At 59.5% G+C, this 12557-nt stretch overlaps 1 protein-coding gene across 4 annotated transcripts in view; it reads left to right on the forward strand.

Annotated features, from left to right (window-relative positions):
• MEF2B (myocyte enhancer factor 2B) overlaps positions 1-12557 on the forward strand; it is a 76594-nt gene that overhangs the window by 50342 nt on the left and 13695 nt on the right. For all 4 annotated transcript variants that reach the window (XM_075902831.1, XM_075902830.1, XM_075902833.1 and 1 more), the window contains one exon: positions 11504-11583. In XM_075902831.1, the coding sequence (XP_075758946.1) occupies positions 11530-11583 (54 nt within the window). In that variant the 5' untranslated portion in view covers positions 11504-11529. The remainder of the gene's footprint in view (positions 1-11503; positions 11584-12557) is intronic.

Raw genomic sequence — 12557 nt, forward strand, 5'->3', positions numbered from 1 at the left:
GCAAACAGGCCTTCGAAGGCCTGCTTAAACCAGAGCCCGGGGGACGGCTCCCTCTGGGGAAGGGGGAAGTGGACAGAGCAGCTAAAAGGAGAAGCTTGAGCAGTCTCGGGCTCCGGAGCAGAAGCGATTCAGCTCGCGTCCGGGCTCCATTTTGGCCAAACCCACCGAGGGATTCACAGCCTCTCATGCAAGCCCCTGGTGTTGACACAATTTACATGGGTGACACAATTTACATGGGTGCAGGTGCTTGTGGCTGCCCAGGTGGGACTCGTGTCTGCACGAGGGGGTTGCATGACAGTCGTGTATCAGCGGTGTAGGCTTGGCCTAATGCTCAACTGGTGTAAATCCGTGTAAGCCAGTTGGCACAAGCCAGGCCTACATCTACTGCGTGGGGCGGGGCTGGGCTGGGCACGCTGCTGGTGTTGGCTCAAGGGAGGTTGCCCCCAGCTATGTCCCCGGGCCCTGCAATGGTTCAGTGACCTTTGTAAAGGGCTGCTAAGGAAGAGGGCCTTGGGCCTTGGCATAGCCCTGGGGAGATGCTGGAGGGAGGGGGCCTCAGGAGCAACACAGGCCACAGAACCTGAGCCACAGCAGCAATGCAGGTGCCAAGCCACGGCCAGCTCCCCAGCTTGACCTGGAGAGCCCCTCCCTGTGCCCACGCTGCCACTCACCCCCAGCCCCGTGGGCAGCCAGGAGGGGCAGGGCTGGTGCTTGCCAGAAGCTGGGAATGGCTGATAAGAGGGATTCCTTGCTGACTCCCTGTGCCGTTTGCGCCCTCTGGGGCACCTAGCATTGCCCCCCCAGGCTCTCTACATTCTGGGCCCCCCTTCTCTGCCCTATGTCCCAAGGGTGCCAGGTTCATCCATCGCCAAACTCGTGTTGGGTAAACCCAGGTTGGGTGGGCAGAGCTTTAACCCTTGATCTCCAGCTCTGGAGGGGGTGGGGGCTTGAACCCAGTACCCTGTGCTCCCCAGGCCAATGCCCTACGCCACTCCAGAACCTAACCCGCCTCCCTTGCTCCAGCTGGTCCCTTAATCCACACTGACCCAGTACGGCTGTTCTGATGTTCTTATGTGATGGGGGAGGGCAGAGCCTCCCCTCCCCTCCCCCTCGCTCCTGACAGGGGCCTCCCACTGGCAGACCCCGAGCGCGAAGGGTGTCAAAGTGACTTAGGAGCCAGCTTCTCGCTGCGCGCCGGTGGGGCTTAGGGCCTGCACTGCAACAGGAGGTGTGAGGGCAGGTGGGGCAGGCAGGCCCAGGCCAGCGTGGCGCTAGCTCGCGTGGCAGGGGGGACGTGGCCGGGGCACGGAGCGTGTCGCCAGCCCTCCCGCCTGCTGACATCTGGGCTCCTGGGGCTTTGTGGCTGATTTTCGCCCTGGGGTGCTACCCTAAGGCGGGATCGCCGCCCGGCGCGGTTAAACCAGCCGGCTTCTCGCCTGCGGGGGGAGATTGCTGCCTCCTTCGCTCCTGCCTTGCGGAACAGCAACTCCGCACCGTTAGCCAGCTGGGCCTGCCTGAGCGGGGCGGCTGGATTGAAACCAGGCACCCGCCCCTCCCTTCTTCGCCTGCTTCTTATAGCATCATAGAGCAGGAAGGGACCTCGAAGGGTCATCGAGTCCAGTCCCTGCCCTCACAGCGGGACCCAGCACCAGCCAGATCATCTCTGTCAGGTGCCGGTCTCACCTGCTCTTAAGTCTCTCCAGGGATGGGGATTCCACAACCTCCCTCGGCAACTTATTCCAGGGTTTTACCACCCGGACAGTGAGGACGATTTTCCAACTTAAACCTCCCTTGCTGCAAGTTAAGCTTCTTGTCCGAGGCCGAGGAGACCAATCCGCCCCCCCCCCCCCGGACACCCTTTTAGATACCTGAAACCGGCTCTCCTGTCCCCTCTCAGTCTTCTCTTTTCCAAACCGAACCAGCCCAGTTCTTTCAGCCTTCCCTCCCAGCTCCTGTTCTCTCGACCTTTCATCACTCGTGTCGCTCTTCTCTGGCCCCTCTCCAATTTCGCCCCATCTTTCCTGAATTGTGGGGCCCAGAACTGGACACAGGACTCCGGCTGAGGCCCCATCAGCGCAGAGCAGAGCGGCAGAAGGACCTCTCAGGTCCTATGGTGCATAGGGAGTTTACCCCCCCACACACACACACATGCCCCCCCATTCACATACAGCCGGTCCCTCTCCTGCCATCTCCCTGACCCCTGCTTGAATGGCAGCATCTCAGGGGTTGTTGCTTCCCTAGCTCCCCTTCCCAAGCCGGGGTGCCCTGGGGTGAGATGCTGCTGCACCTCGGAGCAGGGAGCTCCCTCCACCTGGGAGCAACTCGAGTCGCTTGCTGGTTTGCAGCCAAGTGGCCCCCTCTCGCTCTCCCCCCGCCCCGTGTCCCCAGTCACAGCTGCTCTAACGAGGAAGCTGTGTGCCTGGGAGGAGGGGGAGGGGAGACTGCAATTAGAAGCAGCAGGGTTTCCCCCAGGGTCTGTCCCCCACTCACTCCCCTCGCCCCATGTTTGCTGCTGAGGGGCTTTACGGAGCTGGGGTCCCCACCCCCATGGCTGGGGGACATTTCTGGCACACCTGCAGCCATCCCGTATCACTCGCTGCTGCTTCTCCCCTCCCCCACTCACCTGCTTTCATCTGCAGTCCCACCTCCCTGCCCCCTCCTGGTCACTCCATCCCCCCCTTTGCCCATGGCTCCCAAACAATTCACGCCCTGTGTAATTTCACTCCCCTGCCAGTGGGCGGCCTTGGGGGGGGGGACTCGTGGTCCGTTCAGTCCACGGCTTCTTTGTTGAGACTGCCCAGTTCGTGGCAGTGGTGAGTGAGGCTCTCTGAGATCGCAGTGCTGGTCCCTCGCTCGCCCCTCGTCCGGGGGAGCTGGGCCCATGGACCAGTGTCCGAATGGCGCAACTTGTTCTTCGCCGGGGGCTGGGCTGGACCTGCCCACCTGAAGGTGAAATGCTCTAAGCCCAGCCCTGCTGGGCCCCCCCCCCCTTTCCTGGTGCAAATCTTTCTCCGCCTCTGCCCCCTCGGGCGCAGGGTAAGATAATTGCCTGCAGCACTAATGCTGCTTATCAGGCAGGCAGCTTATCAGGCAATTAAACTCTGCCGGGGAAACATCTCTTCCCGCCTTAATACCTGATGGAGCCAAGCCGGCAGGAATCCAGCCTCCTCCCCCCGGCCTGTTGGGAAAGCAAAGCAGAAACAGCCCCCGCTTGCCCTAGGGAGGGCGAGGACACTGGGTCGAGGACCAGTCTTCAGGGGAACCCCCCCCCCCGCATTCGTAAATGGTCCCCTTCCGCCCAGGCCCAGCCCCCCCCCCAATAGGATTGTCAGATGGTTTCAACCAAAATACCGGACACACTTGACATGACATCACAATCGACATTCCATCTGATTGAGAAAATACCGGACAGTTCCCACGGGGGGCTGCGTGAATGGAAAGCGGGGGGAGGACGCTCCCTACGCCAGGCTGGCTCAGGAAGGGGGGGAAGAGGGGATGCAGCGCCCCCAGCCAGGGAGCAGACGGGAAGCGCCCCTCTGCTTTTAGCACAACGGGGCAGCTGCAGGTGGCCCCCTCTTGCTCCCTGCCACAGGTGTCCCTGGCACATGCAGCTCTGCTGAGTGGCGCTTTGAGAGCGACCGGCACCCCCCCTTCTCGCCAGGTGCGTGCCGCAAACATCCCGCCCTGAGGGCGCAGCCGGCGCATGGCACCGCGGGGCTGCTCGGGAGCGTGGTTGGATTGTTCTCGTCCCCGAGAAGGGACCCTTATGCCCCTTGTGGGAGTCCCCCGGGCCCTGCCGGTGGGAGGGGGATCCATCCGGCCTGCCAGGGGGCTACGTAGCACACGGGGCAGCGCTCGGATCCTGCACGAGGGGTGGCCGGGTCTCCCTGGCAGGCTGACAGCTCGGGGGACACAAGCTGCCGTGGAGACGGTGCAGGGAGCTGCGCGGTGGCTGGTCTTTGGCCCTTTCCAGGCGCTGTCTCCCCGGCTATTTTCAGAGCGAGCCCCGTTCGCTGGACGCTCTTGGCTCCCCCGTGCCGTGTGGACACACCTGGGGTGCAGCCACCGGCTTAGCTGGACACCCCGCGTGCCCCACGGTCACCCAGCTCGTGTCTGTGCGAGGCAGGAGGTGACACCCACTCTCTTGGCTTCCAGTCCGGTGTCCTCTCCTGCAGGTCCACCCCTCCCCTGCCTGCAGAGCAGCCGGCCCCCGCCTCCGCTGCATCCCCCTCCCTCCGGGGCTGACGGGGACTTTGCTGCTGCTGTTGCCAGGAAATCGCCCCCTTCCCCAGGCTGCCCCGTGTCCCGCTGCGCCCCCGGCTGATTTCACACACCTCGGCCCCATCTGGCCTGTCGGTCTGGCTCAGCGACACCCCCACCCCCGGTGCCCCTCGCTGCCCGAGCGCCCGCGACGGTGCAGCACCGCCGGTCCCTCTGCCCCGTAATGAGCTGCTCAGGGAGGTGGCTGATGAAACCAGCCGGCTTGTTGCATGAGCCCTCCCCATCTGCATTAGCCGGTGAATGCCCTGTAGGTGATGGGAGCTAGGTGGGGGAAGGGGGGTTGGAAATGCAGCAGCTGGGAATGCGGGGGTGGGGCAGGACCGGGATTAGGATCCATCCCCTCCCACCTGTTTATCTGCCCCGTCCTGCCGCTCAGCTGCAATTTGCCCCCTCGCTCGATCCCCGAGGCCAGGCCCTGTGCGGTGCTGCTGAAGCCCAGGGCACGTGCGGCTGGCGTGGCCCCGCGGCTGCGCCGCTCCTGCTTTCCAGCCACATCCCAGCCCAGCCTGGCGGCTGCTGCAACTTCCCCTTTTCTCGCTTTAGCCGCCTCCCCCCCCCCCCCGTCTATTCTCAGCCTCGCACTAGTGACCGCAGCCCTCTTGTGTTGCCAGCAGGCGCTACGGTTGCTGCGGGGGGAAGGGCGGGAGACCAGGGGGTGTGGCCTGTCGCTTACAGGGCCTGGGGTTATTCGAGTCCTTTCATTGGGGTTCTGCTGCTCGGGGGAGGAGGGGAGAAGAGCCCTGGGTGGGCACGGGGAAACCTCTGGGATTTCCATGCCCTTCAACTAGCTCCACTCGCCCTCCAGATGGGGGGGATCTGTCCTGCCAAAGCCCACTTCACTCAGTGCACAGTCAACCTGTGGAACTCCTCGCCAGAGGATGTGGTGAAGGCTAGAACATTACCAGGGTTCAAAAAAGAGCTAGATAGATTCATGGCGGTGAGGTCCATCAATGGCTATTAGCCAGGATGGGTAGGAATGGTGTCCCGAGCCTCTGTTTGTCTGGAAGAGGGTGACGGGAGGGATCACGTGTGGATTACCTGTTGTGATCCCTCCTTCTGGGATCTGGCACTGACCACTGTCGGCAGACAGGACACTGGGCTAGATGGACCTTTGGTCTGACCCAGTCTGGCCGTCTGATGTTCACCGAAACCCATAATTGTGTGATTTGAATTGTAAGGCGATGCACTTGTCCAGGTGTTCTGCAAGAGGAGCTGCAGCCACTTCTGGGGAACAGCGGCGAAGGGAAATGTTTGGCTTTGTGCAGAGAGGCAAAAGCATCAGCTGTACGCCCAGCCCCTGTGGGGCTGGGATGCCTGTGCAGGGCCGTGCTGTGTTGGGGGGGGCAGGGCAGTTGGGTGTTCTGGAGTCCGTAGGCCTTCCTCTGGGCTGGCCCACTGAGGGGTAGAAAGCTGGGCTGCTCCAGCCTGGGGCCAGGGTGTCGTCTTGTCCCGTGGGCCTGGGGTTTGAGGCAAGCAGCCCAGGAGCAGTGGGCACGCTGGGGGGAGTGAGACGAACCTTCATGAAAACAAGGAAAGGCCTAGAGACTGTGAGCTGGGAGGGAAAGAGTTGGGCTTGCTGGGTTGGAAAGGAGAAGACTCCGAGGGGACAGGAGAGCGGTTTTCAAGAACCTAAAAGGGTGTTACAAGGAGGAAGGAGAAAAATTATTCTCCTAGGGCAAGAATCAAGGGGCTTAAACTGCAGCAAGGGAGGTTTAGGTTGGACATTAGGAAAAACTTCCCAACTGTCCGGGTGGTGAAACACTGGAATAAGTTGCCCAGGGAGGTTGTGGAATCTCCATCCCTGAGAGATTAAAGAGCAGGTTGGACAGACACCTGTCAGGGATCCTCTAGAGCAGGGTTTCCTGACCTATGGGTCAGGACCCAAATATGGGTCGCCATTCCATTTCAAAAGGGTCGCCCAGTGTCTGCCCAGGGGGCTCTGCCCCCTCCTCCCCCCGTTTTTGAATTGCCCTGGGTCACCAAGTCTTCCTGAGTCCCCAGCTGGACAAGGTTGGGAACCGCTGCTCTAGAGGGGGCTGGGTCCTGCCGGGAGGGCAGGGGGCTGGACTCGACGAGCTCTCGAGGACCCTCCAGCTCTAGTGCTCCCGGATTCTGTGCTCTGGCTGGTGGAGTCCTGCGAGTCACAGGCTGCGCCCCCCCCCCCCCTCCGATCCTGTACTGGCTCAGCCGGGGCACTACCCCTTTGATGCTCTGCTATTCCACTCCTCCCGAACCGTCCCCTTTGTCTTTACAACGTATGGCCTGCCTGTGCCTGGCAGTGACCCCCGGGCTCTGAGGGCAGTGTGGGGGGCGGAATCCAGGCTGGTAGAGGCGGAGGGAGGGACCAGCATGCACAGGGGGAGGAAGCCCTGGGGAGGGGTGGTGGGAGAGCGAATTAATGAGCTGCTGCGGCTTTGGCTCGCCAGGCCAGATGCTGTCTGATGTCAGAGGGCCTGTTGCTCCCTCCCCGCAGATGCCACTGACGAGAGGGGGGCGGGGGGTGTAGATGTTGGCAGGTCCTGCTCCCCCTGGAGGGGTTTTCACCCTGCGCCTTAGGCCCAAAGGTGTATTTACACCCTGGTGATGGCTGGGAGAGCCAGGAGCCTGCTGAGCGCCTCCGGAGCTGCCCAACTGTGCAGGAGCCCTGGGGTGTTGGGCCGGGGCTGAGGCTTGCGGAGTTCACAAGTGGAGCGTGTAACCCGGGGGTCTCCGGCAGAGGGCGGCTTTCATCTGGGAAGTGTGTGGCTCTGTGGGCTCCCTTTGAACACGGGGGTCACCTCGTGCCGTTCCACAATGGCTTGAGAACAAACCTGCCCAGTGCCCCTGAGACCCTTCTCGATCGTGCGATCGATCGCCCTGGTGTAGCCACGCCGAGGCCGTTACCGGTGCAAACGCACGGCTGTAGTGCAAGGGAGGGCGTTGTGAGTCACACTGGTGCACGGGGCTACGTCCTGGCCACCCGGTTTGGCCCATGGGACCTCCAGAGCGAAAAGGCTGAGCTGCTCCAGCTTGAGCTCAGGGATCGACCTCAAGCTGAGCCACAGCGGCCTGGCACGTCGGCAACCTGGCTCAGAAGGGGGCGCATTGGTGGGTGCTGCATCTGCATGAAACATCTGCCCAGCACCTGCAAATGTCACTGGCTTGGACCGACCCTCAAGGCCTGATTCCCCACGGCCGTGCCCCTGGGTGTAAATCACTCTTCTGGCCTTGCTTTGCACCAGGGAAGGAGCTGCACCCGTGCCGGGTGAGGGAGAGGCCGGCCCTTTGCCTTTTGCAGGCAGGAGAAGTCCATTGGGAAAACCTCCTGAAGTTTTCACCAGGGAATATCTGTCTCCCGTACGTCCCTTCCCACTGGAGCTAGAGGCCCCTAGCGCTGGGGCATTCTCGTACCTTCCCGTCCTGCGTGGGCCGCGGACACCGAGTGGCAGTCGGGTCGTGGGAACGCCAGCATCGTTTCCTTCCATAAATTAAAATTAGGCTTGATCGGCTAAATATAGCCTCTGAGCACGATGGCAAATGGCTGGGGCTTGTGAGAAGCAGGCAGGATGAGAAATGGCATTTGAGCGAAGGAAGGGCGGTGGGGGATGAGCCAGCCCCAGTGTCTGAACCCCAGCCAGAGAGTTGGGAAAAGTCCCAGGCCCTGTGCCTTCAGGACAGGGGGCATGGGTGGAGTTTTGGCCGGGCGCCTCCGGGGGTTGGGAGCAGCACCGGACCGTTCTCCTGGGGGGGGGGGAGATCGTGAGCGACCCCCAGCCTGCCGAGAGCCCTAGGTCGAAAGTCAGACTGAGGGGTTTGGGGAGCTGCTGTGTGGAGCCCAAACGGACCCAAAATAGGAAGGGAGGTGGAGAGATTCTATGCCTGGAAAAACTGGACGTAAGAATCGCTGCTTCCACGCAGCTTCCTGCCGGCAGCACCCTGGTCCTTCCTGTCAGTTTCATCCTAGCATCCCTCCACCCTACCCCCAGGCTTAACAGCTGGTCAGCGTGCACCGACTCCTTCCCCGGCTCAGGGCAGGCAGGACCAGGTCAGCGGTAAGGGAGAGCCAGTCTGCTCCAGCTGGCTTGCTTGGGGGCGGGTCCCAATGTGGGGGGAGCGGCTGGGTTTGTCCCTGGGCTGTAGTACAGTATTGTGGGACTCTTGCATTTCCCCGGGGCGCTGGGGTCGTGGCCATATGGTGGGACGGAGGAAACCGGTTTAAAAAGTTCACGGCTCCCTGGCCATGCGGAACACCCCACATTGGCACCGATTCAGCCGGATCTAGAATCAGAGAAATGTCAGGCACGAGGGGACCTTGAGAAGTCGTTGCGTCCTGCCCGCAACACTGAGGCAGGACCAAGTAACCCTAGATCATCCCTGGCAGGTGTTGTGAAGGCGTGATAGGTTACCCAGTGCCCAGGAGCAGCCCCCCGCCCGTGGCCCACTGCTGGCAGAGGGCTGTTCCAGCCCCATGGAGCTGTTGGCTCTCCTCCCCCCTCCCCCCGCCTGCCCCTGTTTAATCAGCTAACTGGTTAAACTGACCAGTTAACTAATGAAACAGGATTTTACATCACTAGTTTGTCCAGCCTGTTCTTAAAAACGGCCAGAGATGGGGGTTCCCCCATGTCCCTCGGATGCCCCCTCTGGAGTTTAGCCCCGTAGGGTTCGAACATTTTCCCAGATCTCCCCTTCTGCACATTGGCCCAGCGCGTCCTGCCCTGCCTTCAGTGGCAGTGGTGAACGGTTGGCTCTCCTCAGTAGTGCGGCCCAGGACTGATTTGATGACAGCTTTCTGGTCCCTTCTTTTCTGGAGCCTAAACATTCCCAAGGTTTTAGTCTTTCCCCCGGGCAGGTTTCTAACCCTGTTGTCAGGTGTGTGGCTCCCCCTTTGAATTCTCTCCAGTTTCTCCCCCTCTTCCCTGATGCCCGGTGCCCAGAATTGGGCACAGGACCCTGGCCAGTGCCTGCCAAAGCAGGACGACACCCCTGTTTTACAGCTGACCCTCATGTAAACGCACCCCTGGAATATCCGCCGTTCATCTGCGGCCCATGGCCACCCCCAGCAAATTGTATAAGCACCATCTCCACTTCATTCTGCAAGTCATTAATGGAAGTTGAGAATAGTCCCTGCAGCACCCCACCAAGAACACCCTCCCCGTTTGACAGTGAACCCTGGATCGCTGCCTGGGAGTAAAACCAATGAGGAGTCCTGTGGGCCCTTAAAGACTCACAGATTTAGTTGGGCGGAAGCTTGGGTGGGCAAAACACACTTCATCAGATGTTGGCTGTTGCATCTGATGAAGTGGGCTTTTGCCAATGAAAGCTGATGCCCGAATAAATCTGTGAGTCGTTAAGATGCCAGAGGACTCCTCGTTGTTTTTGCAGGTAACACGGCAACTCCTCTGATTCATGTTACTCTGTGAGACTGTCTGTCAACCCCTTCTGCTCACTCCGTATCGTAATTTCATTTAGATCAGTGGTTCTCAGCCAGAGGTATCTGTACCCATGAGGGGATGCAGAGGCCTTCTAGGGTGTGCATCAACTAACTCATCTCAATATTTGCCTGGTTTTACAACAGCCTGCATAAAACGCACTAGGGAAGTCAGTACACACTCAAAGTTCAGACAGACAGTGCCTGATTTCGACTGTTCTGTATACTGTACACTGCAATCTAAGCACAATCATTACATTCTGATTGATTTGTTTTATACTTGCACACAGCCAACGTGAATGTCAGCCGCTTGCCGGCAATGTTCCCGCTGATCTGTTTCCGTCCGTGTGCGGAATAATTTTCGTGGGCACCACGGCACGTGTGAATGTGCACGAGCAGGATAAACCAAGAGCGGGCAGGGGATGCATTGGAGTCTCTCCTGAGGGGCCGTCCAAGCGCCCAGAATGCAGGGAATGCTGCTTGTCAGCACCAGGCACTGTGGCACGGTGGTGTTTTATGTCCGATTGTGTGCGATCCTATTTTACATGAGGTGTAACTTGGGGGAGGGGGGAAAGTGAGACAAGTCAGACTCCTGAAACAGGGACCGTCGCCCAGAAAGATTGACAGCTGCTGGTCTAGGCTTCGTTTCTTTCATTTGCATACTAGACTATCATGACCTGCATTGTCACTCTTCCCCTCCCCTCCCCCCCCGGGTCATGACCAGCTGCTACTGGGCCCCTAGAACCAGAGCTGAGAACCGTTTGGTCCTGTGTAGAGCAGCACTTTGCCCCCTCTCGGCAAAACTTTGTGGGGCTTTGTCGTTGCCACGTCGATTTCCCAACGTGGGCCAGGACCTGCTCTCTAATTGGTTCCCACCGGAATCCTGCACAGAGATGGAATTGACCCAGGAGTCCTGCTATAGGAGTTAGTGAAATCTTGGGATAGGAGAAAAGAGCCCCTGTTTGCCCTGTTCTTTGGGGGACTTCGCCCTGCTTGGGGCAGCAAGGAGGTTTGGGGACCCTCTCTCTCTTGCCCTTCCTGCCTCCACCCATCTCTTGCAAACACACTATGAAAGAAGTGGGTGGTTTTCATTTTACAACTTCTCATGCAACCACTTCCTGACCCGAACATGTCTGAGGTCAAATTTAGTCCGTATGTGAAAAAAAAAAAAAGAGTTGCTTAAAAAAATGGTAACCCCCCCCCCATCTAAAAACATCCCCTTTATCCCCTGGAGAAACCCCCGCCTCCCAGTCCGGTCTGGGTAACTGCTCTCCAAATAGCCTAGATCCAGGAATGAGAAGTAAAAATCGTCAAGAGATCATGTAGTGCCATTCTCGAGAAACAGGCCGCTATTTTATATGGGGGTTAGAGTTTTGAATGGCAAAGGTGCTTTCTTTTGTTTGACTGGGGGGACTCTGTGTTATGAGTCAGGTATTTTCAGCTGTCTAGGGGATTTAGGAGCCCATGTCCTGATGAATACCAACAGGCTCAGGGTGGAGTTCAGTTCACCTTGTGGCGCAGAGGGATCGACGCAGCCAGTCGAACGTTGCCAGTGATTTTGGTGGGAAAATATCTGTCGTGAACACCCTGGCTGGCTCTGGTGCGGGGCAGAGCATTCTGGTTTCCAGCCCGTGGCCCCAAAGAATCTCAACCTAGGAACAGGTTCCCCTGGAGAGCTGTGTCCGCGCCACTATCGCTTTCTCCAGCCAGGCCAGGTTCAGATCCAAGGCCCAATTCCTAGCCCAGTGATTGCAGAGTCTGTCGCACGCTCCAAGGGCTGCCGACGCTTCATGGGCCATTTCTTCTCCATTGCAGCATTGCCTCGAAACAAGCCGTGAAAAATGGGCCGGAAAAAAATACAGATCAGCCGCATTTTGGACCAGCGCAACCGGCAGGTAAGCCCCCACCCCAGAGCCTGTCCAGAAACTGGGCAACACTGGGGAGTCAGTATCGAGACTTGGCAAAGCGGTTTGGATTCAGCGGTGAGGAAGGATGCAGAATTGTTGGCCCCGGAAAAGCAGCGCGCACACAACAAACTGCCCCTGCCCCCGGTCTCTTGTGCACCTTCCAGAGAAGAGGGGGGGGATTTGAGAGCAGCCTTCAACTCCCTGCAGGGGGGTTCCCAAGAGGCTGGAGAGAGGCTGATCTCAGTGGGAGCAAGTGGCAGAACAAGGAGCAATAGTCTCCAGTTGCAGTGGGGGAGGTCTAGGTTGGAGATTCGGAAAAACGATTACCGTAGGAGGATGGTGAAGTGCTGGGATGGGTTCCCGAGGGAGGGGGTGGAATCTCCATCCCTAGCGGTTAAGTCCTGGCTGGGCTGATTGAGTTGGGGCTGGTCCTGCTTTGGGCAGGGAGCCGGACTCGATGACTCCTGAGGTCTCTGCCAACCCTGGGGTTCTATGATTCTATGCACCGTGTCTCAGCCCTGCCTTGAGGGAACTCTCTACAAGATGCTCAAACTCACTCCCAGGCCGGCTCTAGCTTGGACTCTGCACACGCTGCAACTAGCCCCAGGACCAACAGACAGCGGCAGTATCCGATCCCCACCGACCGGGAGCAGGGACCAGGGATGCTCTGTGCAGGCCATCACCAGTGCCTGGAGCCAGCCAGCTTAACCCAGGGCTTGCAGGAGCCTCCATAGGCTTAAATTGCAGCGAGGGAGGTTTAGGTTGGACACGAGGAAAGAACTTCCTTTCCGGGTGGTGGAACTCGGGAATAAATTGCCCAGGGGGGTTGTGGACTCTCCATCCCTGGAGAGATTGAAGAGCCGGTTGGACAGACACCTGTCAGGGAGGATCTAGCCGGTGCTTGGTCCTGCCGGGAGGGCAGGGGACTGGACTAGATGCCCTTTTGAGGTCCCTTCCAGTTC

Source organism: Pelodiscus sinensis, chromosome 19 (genome assembly GCF_049634645.1).
Source record: "Pelodiscus sinensis isolate JC-2024 chromosome 19, ASM4963464v1, whole genome shotgun sequence".
NCBI lineage: Eukaryota > Metazoa > Chordata > Testudines > Trionychidae > Pelodiscus > Pelodiscus sinensis.